This window comes from Mastomys coucha, unplaced genomic scaffold (genome assembly GCF_008632895.1).
Source record: "Mastomys coucha isolate ucsf_1 unplaced genomic scaffold, UCSF_Mcou_1 pScaffold16, whole genome shotgun sequence".
NCBI classification, from domain to species: domain Eukaryota; kingdom Metazoa; phylum Chordata; class Mammalia; order Rodentia; family Muridae; genus Mastomys; species Mastomys coucha.
In genome coordinates this window covers 39,677,986-39,697,164 of record NW_022196898.1, presented here as the reverse complement: position 1 = coordinate 39,697,164, position 19,179 = coordinate 39,677,986, and the positions used below count along the sequence as shown (strand labels likewise).

The 19,179-nt window shown below is 43.1% G+C and overlaps 1 protein-coding gene and 1 pseudogene across 7 annotated transcripts in view; one reads left to right on the top strand and one right to left on the bottom strand.

Annotated features, from left to right (window-relative positions):
- Nucleotides 1-8,000, bottom strand: part of Pglyrp4 (peptidoglycan recognition protein 4) — a 63,065-nt gene extending 55,065 nt beyond the window's left edge. For all 7 annotated transcript variants that reach the window (XR_004119668.1, XR_004119671.1, XR_004119669.1 and 4 more), the window contains exons 1-6: nucleotides 7,982-8,000; nucleotides 7,094-7,187; nucleotides 6,192-6,299; nucleotides 5,348-5,546; nucleotides 3,994-4,112; nucleotides 1,759-1,911 (exon numbers count right to left, since the gene is read on the bottom strand). Coding sequence is in view for 2 of the 7 variants with exons in the window: in XM_031374627.1 (XP_031230487.1) it covers nucleotides 1,759-1,911; nucleotides 3,994-4,112; nucleotides 5,348-5,546; nucleotides 6,192-6,299; nucleotides 7,094-7,142 (628 nt within the window). In the remaining 5 variants the exon portion in view is untranslated. The remainder of the gene's footprint in view (nucleotides 1-1,758; nucleotides 1,912-3,993; nucleotides 4,113-5,347; nucleotides 5,547-6,191; nucleotides 6,300-7,093; nucleotides 7,188-7,981) is intronic.
- A 3,071-nt stretch (nucleotides 8,001-11,071) lies between these two features.
- Nucleotides 11,072-17,223, top strand: LOC116093230 (annotated as a pseudogene).
- Nucleotides 17,224-19,179: the final 1,956 nt, after the last annotated feature.

The following is a 19,179-nucleotide window of genomic DNA, read 5'->3' as shown; positions in this document are numbered from 1 at the left end:
GGAGGGAGGGAGGGAGGGAGGGAGGAAGGAAGGAAGTTTGGCTTGGGTTTGGCTGGAGGGATGGCTCAGTGACTAAGTGCCACACCACCTCCAGTAGGATCCGTGTGACAAGTTCCACAGACTGAGGAGATTGACCTTATAAGGGGGAGGCCTCCTGGAACTAGTTGTGGAACTCTTCGCCAGAGAAAAGTTATTGAGCCATAGTTCTCTATCTGTTTTGTTTTCTCTTATTCCTTTTCTTACTTACATGTTCCTGCTAGCCTAGGCCCAGATCTTAAGTGAGAATAATGGGTAAGAAATCATCCCTTGTGATGGGGGTCACTAACATGACCTTACCCCTGGGGAAACCAACGATATACTTTTAAAATCATTTACAAAACTATTATGATAGATAAAAACTTCCCCAACAATAAAATTTCATATGGCTACACGTGGGTCATCGGAGGTAGATTTTGGTATATGGTAAAGAAAGCCTTAATTAGAAAGAATTAAAATAGTTTAAATTTATGCATTGAAGATTTATTAAAAAAAATCATGCATTAGATGTTAAATAGTAATTGACCATATGGGGCTGGGGAGTTAGCTCAGCGGTTGAGAGCATTGACCATAAAGATTTATTAACCGGCTCTTGGAAATATGCCACTAGCCTTAGACAACTGCCCCCACTGAATACAACCTTTTAGAACTGGTATATTTTGATGATTTATATTAATAATGATATTACCTGTTCTGTTTCTGATTGTTTTACTGGATACAGTTTTTAAAGGATATTTTTGTGCTTTACTGTGCCAAATGATTTTTGTTGGTATTTGTTACTGTTTCACTGGATACAGTTTCTAAGAGATTTAATGTTTGTTTTTTTCGTGTATAAAATCCCCTGTTTGAGAGCTGCAAAATACACTCAGATTCAAACTGCCTCTGTGTTTGTTTCCATTTGTCACTGCCGAATCCTTACCCACCTAGCTTCAAAGACCCTCATTCCAGGGACCCCCATACCTGACTGGGGTGGTCTGTGGCATAAGAGTATTTGTTGCTCTTTCTGAGGGCCTGAGTTTGATTTCTAGTGTTCACATGACAGCTCACAATCATCTGTAATTCCAATTCCAAGTAATCTGATGCCATCTTCTGACTTCCATGGGCACTAGGTTCAAACATGGTACACACACATATGTGTGTAGGCAAAACTCTCATACACAAAACAAACAAGTGAATCTAATAAATCATTGGTTTTAATGCTGTCACTGCTTGTTAACCCAAAACAGCATCTAACTTGTTGTCTGAAATTTTTTAGTTCCTCCTTTAATGTCAGAGTGACAATGTCAAGTTTCTGTTATTTTCTGTATTTTTAAATGTGTAGTTGTGAAAAAGACCTGTGCAGTAATGTGCTAGGTCCTTTTTTATGCCTATTTTCTTCCCTAACAATTTTGACCACATAACACACCGAGTCATTTACTTGTTCAATTGGTTCCTTATCATTCTCTCCTCTCTACACTAAAGCTCTATGACCAACGGTTTTTGGGCTTTGTTTCTTAGATACAATATTTGCTGAGTAAGCAAGTGTGGAGTTACCACAGAAAGATTGTTCCCATAACACCACTCATCCTGATGAGGTGCTGTCACCACAGCTAATGCAGAAAGGTGGCCTGTAAGCTTCCTCTCAAGGCTTGCCAGAACTAGTATTTCAGACAGCTAGGTGACCACATGGCTCCTGGGAGGGACATAGAAAGCCTGAAGGATCACTCCTGGATGACCACTCACCTTTCTTCTGTTTCCCCGTCTGTGGAGGGACCAGGCAGTCTTCACTTTTCACAAGAAGTGGCTGGATGTACTTGGATGACAAGTGGCCTTTCTTCACAGCATGGGAAATCAGGCCCTTCATGGCTGACAGAGCAACAGGACTGGGACTATGGCCTGGAAGAGAGTGGTTTGTAGGTATACCAGTCTGGCCTAGTGTCAGGGAACAATAGGAAGAAACCAGGGTGCTCTGACAAACCTACAGAACTGCTAGAGGGAGCCATGGGGACAGGTCAGAGAAATGAGCATCAAAGACCTGCTATAGCTGGGCTCTGGGTGACTCCAGTTGAAGCCCTCCCCAAAGATGTGCCACGACATTACATGTCCATAAATTTCATCCACAAGAGAACTTTAAGGTAGCTATGCCCAGTAAGCCCCCCTGCTCACACCAGTGTTTCTCATCTTCTCAGCACAAAGCTCTGACTCAGGTACTATTAGTAAACTCCTTGCTCATGAAGAACAACATGGGATCTAAAAGGTAAGTGCTTCAAATACCAAGCCAACAAATAAATGAACATGCATCCTGGACCCAGTACTCTATGGGAACCACCCATCTATTCGAAATGGAAAGTTCAGGCTTATGAGCTGACTCCTTCCCCATGGCATGTTAGTTTGGGTTATCTGCTTCTCTGAAATTTGGACCACACACTGTAGTAATAGGAATAATGGAATCTACCTGGACTGTCCCAAAGGGTACTGAGTAGGAAACAAGAAACTACAGAAATCAGCTAACAAACTCACCAACATACTGCTGGGACTGTATGTTAGGACTGAGGGGGTGGGAGGTTGGAATTAACAGACTTGGAAGAAAATGAAAGACTATCATTAGAGGCTGGGATGTCCCTGAACAAAAGACAAAACAAAACAAATTCCATGGGTCGCTCTCCACTTTGAGCTTTTTGCTTCATTTTGTTTTTCTTGGATTTTTTTCTATTTTTTTCTTTTGAAAGAGAGAAAGAGAGTGGGGGAGAGAGAGAGAGACAGAGACAGAGACAGAGAGAGAGAGAACATAAAGTGGGGAAATCTGGGGGGAGTTGGAAAAGGGGAAAGCATGGTCAAAATATATTATATGAAAAAATTAATACAATTAACTGTCAACTTGAGCCAATCTAGGAGACAGCCCTATGGACATATTTCCTGAATGAATTCACTGAGGCGGATGACACACCCTAACTTCAGACAGCACCATTCCATGGATGGAATCCTGGACTGAACAGAGGAGAGAATGGGGTGAGCCCCCATGTTATCCTCCTGTTTCTAACAGTGGATGCAATGCCACCAGCCACTTTGAGCCCCTGATATGATGTCTCCCCTATTGTGATGAGTTATCCCCTTAAACTGTGGGCTGTGTCTCTATGGAATCTTTCTTTCCTTAAGTTGGTTTCATCTGGTATTTAGTTACAGCAACAAGAAAAATACCTAATACAGAAGCATCAAGGTGTTTTTCCTTTTTTAATAGATAGAAAGTCTAAGAGTGAGAAACAGACAGAGGGTCATCTGGCCTACAGCCACAGACCTGTCAGTCCTGAAGAAAAGGTGCAATGGCCACTAATACAGAAATATAACACACAAAGCACAGATCTACCTGAAGAAGAACAGAGCAAGAACCTAGCAGATAGAAGCCCAGTGCAAAGAGCAAGAGGGGCTCACCTAGCGAAGCCTGGGAATTTGAGGAAGAAATGTGGCGGAACATATGTAACAGAGGTGCAGCTTGGTCTTCATGTCCTTGATCCTCAGCAACTGGAATGGCTGTCCCTGACTCTGTTGCCTGCCTGTGGATCCTGCTCCCCTAACTGAGTTGTCCTTCCTGGACTCAGTAACAGAGAATGTACCCAGTCCAGCAGTGACTTAAAGTGCCAGGGTGAGTTGGTTCCCCAGGGGGGGGCCTCCCCCTTCTCAGAAGTGAATGGAAGAGGATGTGGAGAAGAGCCATTTGAGGATGGGGGAGAAGAGCCATTTGAGGAGGGGCCGGGAGGAGGAGAGACTGCGATTGGGATGTGAACAAATTAATTAATGGGAAAAAAAAGAAATGTGGCAGAGACATACAAGGAAGCCATAGAAGAAGGAAGAAAAGCATCACACTGTGTATCATAGAAACCAAGGGAGAAAAATATGCCAGGAGAAACAGAGAGGGCAGCAGGACATCAAGGCAGAGCAGCAGCGATCTCTTGGAAGGACTGTCAGCTGAGGTACCATTACCTTCCTGGGTGCCAAAGAAGGCAACACCTAAGGAGATGTTGTTGTAGTTCTGATCATGAGAGCCTTGGACATTCCAACCAACACCTTCATACACTCTGCCATCATCCCCAACTAGGAAACTGTGGGCAGGGAAACGCAAGTTACTGAATGGCACTGACACACGTTCCTGAGGAAGAAAGCCACATACTTAGGCTCAGAAGGGAAAAAAGCTCAGGACAGCTTCACAAGAAAGTATCTGCATGGATTTCTCTGAGACAATAGAAAGACCAAGTTACATATTCTCATCCTTAACATTGAAAAGGATCTGCATTCATCTCATACTCTCTTCTTATACCAAGTTATATATAAATCATCCTAAATACTGAGAAGGAAGAGGGGATCTTGTTCATCTGCAGAAATGACAGTTAATCTAGCCACACAATATTTGTCTCCATGGATTCCATACATCCTTAAAAGTGGCTCTCCTACCTCCCACTGAAGGCATACTGCCCACATGATCTCCATACAGGCTACTCATTTGTTTTCTCCCTGCTAGGTAATGTCCTGCCTAAACACGCCATGTGAGACACAGACATAGTGGCAGGCAATGTGTTTGAGGAGTGATCCCAAAAGCCACAGAGTTGGATCAAGGAGAAAAAAGACCAAAGAGAGAAATCCAATACCCTATGTACCTGAACTAGCTTGAGCGAGAACACCCAGCCCCTATCATGACTGCTAGTTTCCAACCATCTCCTGCTGAAGAACTGTGTATATACACTTTAGAATTTTCTTAGAGAACGTGTGGGATAGGAAAGCAGAGATGCTATGGACACTTGAGACCAGAAGCCATTATCAAGCTCCAGACTGTTGCCCAAAGTTAGATAGGAGTCTCCTAAACAGGGTGTTGGGGTCATAGGTGGGATGATTGCCCCAGTGAGATCAAAGACCATACTTGAAGTGTGGTGAGAATACCTTGGATGGAGACAGGTTGAGCTAGCTTAAAATAGATGACTGTACCTCTGTGTGACACTGAGGAAATCAAACAACCTCCCTACCTTGGGGAAATGGCGACTCTTGTTCTGCCCTACTCAGACTGGTAGATGATGGAGACCCTTAGGTGTAAGGAAGAATTCTATAAACTGTAATATGTCAGGTAAACCAAGATTTTTCCAGAGCCATTCAAAGAAGCAGTTATGTCTTGATTTTCATTCTGCATCTCAGAGGCAGGAACCTCACAGAAAATTTTGAAGACTTTTAAGACTGTATTCATTACAAAACCTATAGAACTACAACTAAGAAGGCAGGGAAAACAGGTGAAAAACTGCAAGAATCTTAACAGAGCAGCTCTGAGCACATGATGGGCCCAGTCACATACTTGTAAGCCACATCACACCAGCTGTTGCGGATGTGATAGGCCTGTAGTTCTTGAAGCTTCTGGCTACAGATGGTTTTGTTGTGGCACTCTAGTCCAGGGATATGGTGTACAACAAGGGCATCCACTGGCCTACTCAGTTTGGAGGTGCAGCCAATTGCTTCTGCCCCCCATTCTTCACGAGAAACCATGATGAAGACATCTGTGGGGAAAGCATGGCATGTCAGTTAGTGCATCCTACATTTGCTACCTGAGCTGCACATGTTGTCTGACCCATGCTGATGAAAATGCCCCAGGAGAAAATGCCTCAGCAGCTGGGCTATACCTTCCTGCTCATGTGTACACCTTGCAGGCTCTCACCCCCAGTGCAGCTGAACTGGCCAGGGAGTCTGGATATTTTGCTCTTCCATCTCAGGAATCCCCATCATAAGTGTACCCCCATTAGGAAGTATGCCCATGCCATCCACTTGTCCCCATCCAGCCCTTTAGCCTGATTTTGCACTCATTGACAATTTCTCTATGACTCCTACTCTCCTTAAGGATTAAAGATTTAATTCTTTAATACATACCTCCTCCTCTGCCCAGGAGATCTCACTAGGCAGGGCCTTCATCTGCCCTTCACTCTCTGACCTGCTGAACTCAGTGATTGGCTCCCTACCCTATATAAGTGTTTCTCCCATTTTGATATCATTCCCTTATATTCCAAGGGCATAAAAAGGGCAACTGAGCTGCTGACCAGAGCCCCTCTACAATTCAATGCTATTCAACCTGTCCCAGTTGGCTGTGCAAACTTGCAGTGCATTTCTGGCCACATAAGAAACCCCAGCAGATCCCCAAGTCTCCTCACCATCACGGCCCAGTATGCCTTTCTCAAAGAGCTGGGAGATGTTGCCAAGCAGTTGCTGCAACCCTTCTGACACCTGATTAGTTTGTGGGTTTTCCCAAGAGGAAACACCTGCAAAAAGAATATTCCTGTTTTCATCTGTCTTCAAAGAGTTCCAAAACCCTTTGATAGTAATGGAAATAACAGAGCTCTATCCAGAAATAGCTGCTCCCTCCACTACTTTTCTCCCTCTCTGGGTCCCCAAGAAGCCCCTCTGGGTTAACCAGGAACCCCTCTAACAGATGGTTTTCTTTATTACTGTCTTCAGGTAATCCCTCAGGATGATAGTTCATTACTACAGGTAGGGAATTAGGCACATTGAACAATAACAAGACATACATAAACATACAATTGGCAAAAACAACTAGGAAATATATGCAAGCACCTCAAAACCACAGTGTTCTCATCTGTGTACATTTTATGTATCTGATGCAATAAGAAGAAATAGTTAAAATGGCCTTTCATGAATCAGGCCATTTCCTGCTCAGTGCTAGGGTATTGGTCAAACCTATGCTCCTACTTGAAGGACTGTGAGGGATGTCACTGGTTTACATTATTGCTCCAAAGGAACCTTGTTTTGTTGACAAGCACAAATATAAATTTATGTAAATGCTAACTGGCATTATATTAATAGAGATGTAATCATTGCTCCCATTGATTGGCTCTTACTGCCAAGTGCTAAGTCAGTCTTAATCTTGATAGGGAACTTAAGATTCAAAGAATTTAATTTAAAGAATTTAACTACTTATTGAAAACTATTCCTTGGAGTAGGGCAAAGAGTTGGCCCCAGGTCTATAGACTCCACAAAGCTCTTCTTCCATGCCATGGAAGAGCATTCACTTGGTCCAGAGCAGGTGAAAACTTACCCCATGCTGGAAGAACCAAGGTAGAGAAGACAAGAAGCCAGGACAGCATCCTCAGGTGGTCTCAAGACACCTTCACAGAGTATGATGAGCAACCCTAGGAAGGACACTGACAATTAACATGACTGTGCCAGCTGCCAATGACCTGCCACCTGACTGTATGGAACCCTGTCTATCTACTGCCTTGCTGTGGGCTGGCTATGGCTCCTCTGGATGCCCTGTACACAGCTGGTGCCCAACATCCTAGTACAGACTCCTAGCTACTCTATTTTACTGGTGCCTACTGTGTGTGTTTGTGTGTGTGTGTGTGTTATGTAGATACTTACACAGTAAGTCTTAAATAATCCTCACTCAAAACATGCATATACAGAAACAAAATCTAAGAATGGTCCAAACTCACTAAGAAATCCAAACTCACATGGAAGGGTCTAATCCAGACATTCTTTTTTCCACATAGGAATAATACTGGATGAGGTAAGCAGGATGTCAGAGTTGAGACAGACCAGACCTGGTCCTAGGGCAGAGGGCACCTGATCCATCTTAAAACAGCGTTAATAGTCTAATTCCTTCTGGAGATAATTTTTAAACTCAAACAGGAGCAGCTGAAACTGGGGAATGGCTCAGTTGCTAAAGTGTTTGCCAAGCAAGAATGATAGAGTTCAAAATCACACACACACACACACACACACACACACACACACACACACACACACAAAACAGCTGAATATGAGTGTGGCTGTGCATGTCAGAAATTCCAATACTGGAAGGTGGAGACAGGCTGATACCTGGAGCTCACTGTTCAGTCAGCCTGGCCAAATCCATGATCAGTCATTCACTGAGGGGTCCTGTCTCACAAAATAAGATGGAAAGCACTTGACAAAGACACCCTACCTGGACCTCTAGCTTCCACATGTGCATGCCTGTGTGCAAGAGCGCGCGCACACACACACACACACACACACACACACACACTCACACGGGGCGGGGGGAGGGAAGGGGAGGAGGAAGATGGAGGAGGGACACTGACATACACTATAAACACACCACCATGCTCTCATACAAAAGAGAATTACCTGGAGACCCTGCTCTATTCCAGCCCAGCAGATCAGAGGACAACCAGCTCACCACTCTGGTAGTTCCCACCTTCTGTCTTGGTTTCTAGGCCTTGTACCTCCTCTAGCAGGTGTTTCCTCCTGCTCTCTGCCTCTAGAGGGCACCCTGTCACTAGGAATGGAGCACTTAAGCTCCAAATTCCTCAAAAGAAGACAGAGCCCAGGAAAAAAAGATGGAGGACAGAGGTCTGAGACTGGGATTCAGCACACTTCAGAGCACCAAAAGGAACTCAGGTGAGACCAGACAAACTGAGAGCACAGGGACCCACCCTGTGAATAAGCTTGGGTTCCTCCTCCCTCGGAAAGGGCACAATTGCCACATCCTCCTTCACCTCCTTCAGCTCAGCCTTCAGTAAGCCCTGCTGACCTGGGGCCTGAATGCCTGGTGGCTGCTTCTTACATCAGTGAACTTCTTGCCAATACTCTCAAATCTGAAGGCCATTGGTTTAGGTTATTTAGCAGTTACTACCCCAAATGCCTTCCTACCAAGGTCACCAGTGAGGCAGGATGGAAGGAAAGAAGGAGAAAGCCATATTCCCAGGAGGAAGTTCACTGTGCCTAATTCTGACCCGGCAGCCTGTGTGTACAACACCTTCTTTCCTGCTACGCCCACACTATGACCCATGAGAGGAGACAGTCTTTACCTGCTTCTGACTCAGGGCCTAATTATGTCATCCGTGACCAGGTGTCCTGGTCTGAAGCCCAATCTTTTGGGGCTGTGGATCTTCATAGAGGAAGCTCCACACCATAGTACAATTCCAGCATCTTCACAGGAGATATACAGCCTCTCAGCCGCCAGCAAATAGGGCAGCCTTCGGAGACCCTAGGAAGCAGCACTCTTAAGTAGAGATATGCTACCATCTGCTACCCTTTGGATGGAGTATAAAAGAATAATACCTCCAACTACATTTAAAGTTACTAGTGTGTTTTGCTACCTTCGAAAATACTTATCTGAGAAGATATATTTTTCTTCCCGTCTTCAATATAAACAAATATAGAAATACATTGAATGTAGAAATAGAAACAAAAGTGCAGTATTCTTCCTCTAAGATGTACTGTAAAGAAGTTTGTGAGCACTATCTTAAAGACATATTTTGCAACAGCTTTGTAAAACAAGTGATTACTTTATTTTTAATAGGTTAACATTAATGGGGTTTTAATGGTAATTTCAACAATTTGGTTTTTTTCAAATTCTAATAAAATAAGCATATAAAATATAACTCATAAAACCCTTTGTGGTACTCAATAATTCTCACAAACACAAAATAATTCTAAGAGCAAAATGCTTTAAAATCTGAGACCAGGAACCTGGGAAATGGCTCAGCATTTAAAAGAACTGGTCGTACCAGCTTGACAGCTTGAGAACCCAGGTGAATCAGCTGAATGTGGAGACGCACACTGCAACAGTGAGATAGGAGACAGAGATATCTCACTACTCAACTAGCCAAAGGTATACGGTGCAGCCACGGAACAAACAAAAGATACCATACTACCTCAACAAGTCAGAAGGTGAGATCTGATTCCCAAACGTTGTTCTCTGACCTCCTAATGCATGCTGTGGCACATGCATGCCCCCACACACACACACACACACATACACACACACAAAACCACCACCACCACTAACAACAAAAACAAACAACAAAGCCTATTCTGAGTCCACAATGGGTATTTTTAAAACTAAAGGAGAGCTAGGTATTGGTGGCACGAACCTTGACCTGAGCACTTAGACAGCAGAGGCAAGTGGATCCCTGAGTTCAAAACTGGCCTGGACTACAGAGCAAATTCCAGGATGGCCAGGATACATAGAGAAATCCTGTTTCAAAATAATAAAAAATAAAAAAAGAGTTTCTGGTTTCCATCTGCACCTGGGAGCTGAACCTGTGGCACAGCCCTTCTCACCCCAATCCCACCCTGAGAAAACTTGTCCCCCTGGAGTGTTGACACACCCAAGCTTACTGGTGAGACCACCACTACCAACCCAGTGCCTGGCCTAAGTGGGTCCTACCCTGGGTCTAGTGGACACAGGAACCTCAGGGCAGCTGGGGACACAATCCTTCTGGTTTCCAACTACACCTGGGAGCTGACTTGTGCTACAGCCCTCCACACCCCAATCCCTCCCAGAGGAAGCTTGTACCCCAGGAATGTTTATGACTTCCCCCAGCCTCAAGTGGGCTGAACCTGACCTCGCCCTTGCCACAAAGCAGCTAGCCCACTTGGGTGGAGTTCCTGAGATAAACAAAGCCCTTTTGTTCTGCCACTTTTCTGCCTCTCTTGAAGTTCCTGCTAGGAGTCACACCCTGCTGAGGTGCTTCACCTGCCTTCCGGACAGAACAAGATGCTAATTTGGCCACAAGATCCTGGATTACTGGGGGATGGGTTTTTCCCTGCCTATATATTTCTCAGATTCTAAAATACACATTGGGCCTTGATCAGAATCATTTGACTCAGTCTCATTATTTCTCTCGTCATCTGATCAACCCAAGTTTCCAGGCCCCTGCCTTTCTTTCAGAAACCCAGTTTGTGTAACTGCAGGCAGCAGCAAGTGCTGATACACCCAGGCTCACAGGAGGGACAGAGAGAGAGAGAGAGAGAGAGAGAGAGAGAGAGAGAGAGAGAGAGAGAGAGAGAGAGAGGCCAACTAACACCAGAGATACCTAGATGGCAAGAGGCAAGAATAAGAACACAAGCAACAGAAATCAATGCTACTTGGAATGATTAGAATCCAATTCTCTCACTACAGCAAGTCCTGGGTACCACAACACACCAGAAAAGCAAGATTCAGATCTAAAACCACATCTCATGATGATGATGATGATGATGACAACAACAACAATGATGATGATAGAGGACTTTAAGAAGGACATAAATGGAGAGGAGAAGGAAGCTGAGTGTGGGCCGGCTGCTGAGAGTGGGCCTCATGGAGGATGAGTAAGACCTGGGCATGAGCAGGCTGTTTCGACACTGCAGGAGGGTCAGCAGCAGGAAGATATTGATAAACTCAACATTACAGTATCATCCAACAGCTGCAGGAAATGAGAGGATCCAAGCCAAGCAAGAATGTCCAGCTCCAGCAGAACAAAATCCAAGGACTCTGCCTGAAGTCTCTGGAGATCTTCCTCAGTCAGCCTATCCATTTAGAACTTGAAGCACCACTCAAGATATGTGGGGACATCCACAGGCAGTACTATGATTTGCTCTGTCTGTTTGAAGACAGTAGTTTCCCTCCAGAGAGCAACTATTTGTTTCTTGGGGATGATATGGACAGAGGCGAACAGTCACTAGAGACAATCTGCCTCTTGCTGGCCTACAAAATCAAGTATCCAGAGAGCTTTTTTCTTCTCATAGGGAACCATGAGTGTGCCAGCATCAATAGAATCTATGGATTTTATGATGAATATAAAAGAAGGTACAACATTAAGCTGTAGAAAATGTTCACAGACTGTTCTAACTGCTTACTGATAGCAGCCATCATGGAGGAGACTGTTCTGCTGTCATGGAGGTTTCTCACCAGATCTTCAATCTATGGAGCAGATTCGGCAAATTATGATGCATAACTGATGTACCAGATCAAGGTCTTCTTTGTGATCTTTTGTGATCTGACTCCAATAAAGATGTCTTAGGCTAGAGTGAAAATGACAGAGGAGTATCCTTCACATTTGGTATAGAAGTGGTTGCAAAACTTCTCCATAAGCATGATTTGGCTCTTATATGTAGAGTCCATCAGTTGGTTGAAGTTGGGTATGAGTTTTTTGCAAAAAGGCAGTTAGTCACTCTGTTTTCTGCACTCAACTACTGTGGTGAGTTTGACAATGCAGACACCATGATGAGTGTGGATGAAACCCTCATGTGTTCCTTCCAGATTTTAAAGACTGCAGAGAAAAAGAAGCCAAACGCCACGAGACTTGTCACACCGCCACGGGGTACGATCACAAAGCAAGCAAAGAAATAGTGCCTAATTGGGACTTTTAACATAGCATACATAACCTTCCTTTTTAAACTGTGATGTGCTGGTCAGCTTGACCAGGTAGACCTGTCAGGCCCTCCTCCATTTTGATTACTGCTGGCACTTACTGGTTATAGCAGCAAGTGAAGCACTTCATTCTCAAGAAAGCATTTTGTTTTGCTTTGTTTTGTTTTGCTTTGTTTTGTTTTGTTTTGCTTTTAGCCTCTGTTTCCTTTGCAGACAACTCTGATGATGGTGTTGAGCTGGCAGTTTACCCTGCCTGAGGGGAAAGTGCACAATTGACCTTTTTTTTATTTAGTATAAATCATGAATAATGTAAATGCTTGCTTTCTTTAGGATATAAAGAGAGGCCTAGGGTGTGTGAGTCTGTACATGTAATTGTCATAAATGCATTCTGTTGATTCAAACTACTGTGAACAAGTCTTTTTGTACTGCGCTTCTGCTGCCTACCAGCAGCAATAACGACCAAACACCTAGACTTCTTCTCTCGACGGTTTACTCAGGAATATTCTTTTGTGTTACAGCTCTCCTAGGTACCCAGGTGTTACAGCTCTTTAAGGTACCTAGGTATTACAGCTCTCCTAGGTTCTTAAGTGTCACAGCTCTTCTTGATGGCATGGCTCTTCTTGGTTCTTCTTGATGTTGCTGCTGCTTCCTCTTCTTCTTCTTCTTCTCCTTCTCCTTCTCCTCCTCCTTCTCCTTCTCCTTCTCCTTCTCCTTATTCTTATTCTTATTCTTATTCTTATTCCTAGGTGCTGCAGGTCTGCTTGCTTCCGTGGAATGGCCCCGACTGTCTGGAGACAGCCCCTTATATACCCGAGCCTAAGCAGCCAAGTCCTCCTGGATTGGTTCCCTGTCAAACCCTCATTAGCATACACCTGTTCAGGAGGGACGCATGCGCGGTATACACCCGCTCGGGAGGGCGCATGCGCAGTATACACCTGCTCGGGAGGGGCACATGCGCAGTAGAATAGTCTATTGCCGCTGCGGCCGCCATCTTGGATACGATCATCTAAGTGGCCGCTTAAGATCATCCAAGCGGCTGACGAATCCAAGCGGCTGCCTACAGGGAGGCACGGGCGGGCGTGCTCACCTAGGGCAGAGGGAAAGAATTAAGGCTGCTTGGAGCCCTGCTCATCCCCGCTTCAGCCCCGTGGGATAGAAAGCAGCCTGTGTCTCTGCTCATTACCGTTAGGGAAAGTTAAGCCATTTACATGGCCGCCATCTTGGATACGATCGTCTAAGTGGCTGCTTAAGATCCAAGCGGCTGACGATCGTATCCAAGCGGCTGCCTACATCTTTTTTTTTCCAGTTTGTTCAAAAGGGATAGCTTTCCCTCATTGTCTTGTCATGTACAAACTGGTGTCTGAAGCTGTGGCAGCAGGAATGACCTGCAACCTGCCCTGCCCAGACTATCCGAAGCACACTCCCTCCCACTGCACACTTAGTAATGATTAAAGCCATTCTTTTCAATGTCCACAATTCCTTCCTAAATCTGAAGTTTCTGTTGGACTGTGTTGGCATGTCCTGGTCATGAGGGGACATCAAAGCTGCATGCACAAGCATCATCAGAACCCAGTTCTCTCACCACAGCGAACACACCAGAAAAGCAAGACTGATTAAAATCATATCTCATTATGATGGCATAGGACTTTAATAAGGACATAAATAACTCCCTTAAAGAAATACAAAAGAACACAAGTAAACAGGTAGAAGACCTTAAAGAGGAAACAGAAAAATCCTTTAAAGACTTACAGGAAAACACAACCAAACCGGTGAAAGAAATGAGTAAAACCATCCAGGAGCTAAAAATGGAAATAAAAACAATAAAGAAATCACAAAGGGAGACAACACAGGAGATAGAAAATCTAGAAAAGACTCTTTAAGTTAGGAATCTTTACTCTCTTCTATACCTATTATCCTTAGGTTTGGTCTTCTCATTGTGTCCTGGATTTCCTGGATGTTTTGGGTTAGGAGCTTTTTGCTTTTTTCACTTTCTTTGACTGTTGTGTCAATGTTTTCTATGGTGTCTTCTGCCCCTGAGATTCTCTCTTCTATCTCTTGTATTCTGTTGGTGATGCTTGCATCTATGGCTCCTGATTTCTTTCCTAGGTTTTGTATCTCCAGGGTTGTCTCTCTTTCTGATTTCTTTATTGTTTCTATTTCCATTTTTAGATTCTGGGTGGTTTTATTCATTTCCTTCACCTATTTGATTGTGTTTTCCTGTAGTTCTTTAAGGGTTTTTTGTGTTTCCTCTTGAAGGGCTTCTAGCTGTTTACCTGTGTTCTCCTGTATTTCTTTGAGGGTGCTATTTATGTCTTTCTTAAAGTCCTGTATCATCACCATGAGAAGAGATTTTATCTCTGAATCTTGCTTTTCCAGTGTGTAATGGTGTATCTAGGACTTGCTATGGTGGGAGAATTGGGTTCTGATGCCAAGTAACCTTGGTTTGTGTAGTTTATTTTCTTATGCTTGCCCCCTGCCATCTGATTATCTCTAGTGCTACCTGCCATTGCTAAATCTGACTGGAGCCTGTTCTTCCTGTGATCCTGGTTGTGTCAGAACTCCTCAGAGTCAAGCTATCTCTGTGATCCTGTGATTCTGGGATCCTGTGATCCTGGGCTTGTTAGAGCACCTGGGACTGGAGCTTCCTCTAGGTGTTGTAGGACTGGCTGCAGAGCTTGCGCCCAAGGTCTGCTCAGGACACCAGCCCAGAGAGACCTGAAGGAACCAGAGTCACTGGCCTGGCGGAGTTCCTGTTTGCCTGGTCCCACTGGTCCCAGTTACTCCTGGTGTTGGGACAGATGTTGGGTCCTCCTCACCTCTGATCCTGGGCATGTCAGAGTGCCTGGGAGTGGAGTTTTCTCTGGGTGTTGTGGGACTGGCTGCAGGGCTTGTGCCCAAGGTCTGCTCAGGACACCAGCCCAGAGAGACAAGAAGGAACCAGAGTCACTGTGCTGGCTGAGTTCCTGTGTGCCTAGTCCCGCTGGTTCCAGTTACCCCTGGTGTTGGGACAGATGTTGGGTCCTCCTCACCTCTGATCCTGGGCTACACAAGCCACTCTTAAAGGGGACAACAGCTTTTTGCTTGTAACAATGGTAACAGAAAGTTAGCTTAAAATTGGTAACTCAGGGTTGGAGTCATTCTAAACAACATGTGGCATGAGCCAACCAAGGAAAACAGGTCTTTAGAGATACTTCTAAATTGGGATAATAGTTTATGTAATTCTTACTCTTGAAACTAGACTTATAAAGGATAGGATTTAAAACAATGTCTCTTTAATGATGTATTAAAAGTTGCAGTCATACATTCATATGTAAGAATTGGCAGCCAAACTCCATAACATGACAGTAATGCTCTTGGTATTGATTTTAAAGAGAACGGATTGTTTAAAACTGTGTTTTGTTTGTCAAAGTTACGGTTATGCCTTAATATTACAAAAGAAACTTTAAAAGTATGGTTAAAATTGCCAGTATTCCATTGGCTGCAGTTTGCAGTTTGATCGCAAGCTCAGGAGTCTTAACTCACCCATATTTTGTAATTAGGATAATTGCAAGAGTAATAATAGTTAAAAACAACTGTGGCCAGTATGGGCCCAATGTTCCTTTTGCATAAGCTTTATTGGATACAGTGGTAAAAGCAAAATTTAACTCCCCAAGGTTGGAAAGGAGATCTCAGTGAGAATTTATTTGGTATCAAACAGGCTCCTGATAAACTGTTTCAAGAAGTTTGTGCTACTAAAAACAGCTAGTAGAATTTTCAGAGACCCTCAAGAAGGGGTTCCTTTTGTTACACAATTGTCTTATGAGAACACTAATGCAGGTCTCTGCAGCCATATAAAGCAAAGACAGACTTATCTAGATATATTCGTCTTTGTGCAAAAATTAGACCCTCATACAACCAGAGTCTAGCTATGTTTGCTGCCTTGCAGGGGACTACAATACATACAAGCAATGCTTTCACAGCACCGAAGTGATAAGAAATGTTTTAAGTATAAATCATTCTAGGAAAAACTGTCCAAAAATTAGAGGCATAGACAGACAGAGAATTGCTCCCTTTGAATCTATCCTCACTGCAGGAGGTGTTATCTTTGGGCCTGTACTCAGGCAGTATACTCAGATTAAAAAATATTTACATTTGATTTAATGCAAAGCTCAGAGCAGCCTCAGCAAGGCTTGTGAGGCATTTCTTTTGTTTTACAAACCCTGCCTAGAGAAGTTTTTGTGGCCTCATCTCTCCTTGCCTCTGGGGAATTATTTTTAAGACAAAACAGCATTACCACAGATCTATCCAGGTGTTGTTCAAAATAAAATTTAAATTTAAGATTTATGAAAGGTCAATGAGGCTGTAGAACTTATAGAGGCATTACAATCAGGCCTGCCTACTTCATATAAAATATTTGTGTATTTAGAAGGTTGTCTTTTCCTCTACATCCTTGTAATTATAAAGGGTTTGCTTCTAGTGAGTTTGCAATCATTAGAAAGTTTGCCTTTAGGAATGGCTAATAGCCTTATATTATGTAAAAAAAAAAAAAATGTCTCTGCTTCAGTACAAGAAGTTAGGATTTTGAATTTTTCAGTGTATGTTTACTATCTAATCCCTCTAAAAAGAAATTTTACTACCTTTGCTCTTACACCACAAGCTTTAAAAATTTTGTAGTAGCTGTTGCTCTAGAAAAGTTTCAGAGGCAATATCTTTTTCAATATTTTGGGCCTCAGGTATATCCTAGAAAATGTGGCACAGAAAATTCAAGAAAGAAAAGATGATCTGCCCTGAGGGTTCTGGGAGGGCCCCTCTGAGCAGAAGTGGCAGTCTTACTTGTGCTTGTCTGCACTCCTGGGAGGCCAGCTCTCTCCCAGTACTGTTTGGGTATGAAGTCCTGTGGCACAGACGGAAACCCACTGGATAAGTAATTAATGATGGAAGTTAATGACACTTTGTACTGTTCCCATATAGCCTATTCACTGAGTAAACTTTTTACAGTTGGATCAGGCCTGAACATGTTCGTTCAAAAAGTTTCAAATTATAGAAACAACACTGTCCTATATGAGTGACTGATAATGCTTTCTTTGACTGCATTCTTTATTCTACAGTGACATTGAGGCTTATAAATCAAAAAGAACTAACTTGTGGCCTACCGGTTTATATAGAACTCACAGTATCTATGACTTTTTTAAACTACGACCTGTGAAAAATGAATGCTTCCAGCCAGGTGGTGGTGGCACACGCCTTTAATCCCAGCACTTGGGAGGCAGAGGCAGGCAGATTTCTGAGTTTGAGGCCAGCCTGGTCTACAGAGTGAGTTCCAGGACAGCCAAGGCTACACAGAGAAACCCTGTCTCGAAAAAAAAAATGAATATTTCCACAGATGCCCATGTACAATGGCATGTGCGAGAATGATTTCAGACTTATTAAATGTGAGCTTGATTTTTTTTAAAAAAAAGGACATAAAAGGACATTAATAACTCCCTTAAAGAAATACAGGAGAACACAAGTAAACAGCTAGAAGCTCTTAAAGAAGAAACACACAAATCCCTTTAAGAACTACAGGAAAACACAACCAAACAGGGGAAGGAACTGAACAAAACCATCCAGGATCTAAAAATGGAAATAGAAACAATAAAGAAATCACAACAAAAGACAACCCTGGAGAAAGAAAACCTAAGGAAGAGGTCAAGAGGCATAGATGCAAGCATCACCAACAGAATACAAGAGGCAGAAGAGAGAATCTTAGGTGTAGAAGATACCATAGAAAACATTGACACAACAGTCAAAGAAAACGAAAAATGCAAAAGGCTTCTAACCCAAAACATCCAGGAAATCCAGGACACAATGAGAAGACCAAACCTAAGAATAATAGGTATAGAAGAGAGTGAAGATTCCCAACTCAAAGGGCCAGTAAACATCTTCAACAAAATTATAAGAGAAAACTTCCCTAACCTAAAGAAAGAGATGCCATCAATAGGGGGAGAGGCCCTTGGTCATGAGAAGGCTCGATGCCCCAGTGTAGGGGAATCCCAAGACAGGGAAGCAGGAGTGGGTAGGGTTGGTGAGCATGGGGAGGAAGGATGTGATAGGGGGGATTTGGAGGGGAAACCAAGAAAGGGAATAGCACTTGAAATGTAAATGAAGAAAATACCTAATTTAAGAAAAAAAAAAAAAAGGAAAGATAGAGATGCCCATGAACATACAAGAAGCCTACAGAATACCAGATTGGACCAGAAAAGAAATTCCCCCCAATCACATAATAATTAAAATAACAAATGCACAGAACAAACAAAGTATATTAAAAGCAGTAAGGGAAAGAGGTCAAATAACATATAAAGGCAAACCTATCTGAGTTAAACCAGACTTCTCAACAGAGATTCTAAAAGCCAGAATATCCTGGAAGAATGTCATACAGACCCTAAGAGAACAAAAATGCCAGCCAAGGCTACTATATTCAACAAAACTTTCAGTTCCCATAGATGGAGAAGCCAAGCTATTCCATGACAAACCAAATTTAAACAAAATCTTTCCACAAATCTGGCCTTACAAAGGATAATAGATGGAAAACTCCAACACAAGAAAGGATAAGAAATTAATCTTCTCATAACAAACCCAAAAGAAGAGAGCCACACAGACATAATTCCACCTCTAACAACAAAAATAACTGGAAGCAACAATCATTGATCCTTAATATCTCTTAATATCAATGGACTCAATTCCCCAATTAAAAAACATAGACTAGCAGACTGGATACATAAACAGGACTCAGCATTTTGTGGCATACAGAAAACACACCTCAGTGACAAAGCCAGACACTACCTCAAAGTCAAAGGCTGGAAAACAGTTTTCCAAGCAAATGGTCCCAAGAAACAAGCTGCAGTAGCCATTCTAATATTGAATAAAATAGACTTTCAGCCAAAAGTTATCAAAAAAAAAGATGAGAAAGGACACTTCATACTCATCAAAGGAAAAATCTACCAAGATGAACTCTCAATTTTGAACATGTATGCTTCAAGTGCAAG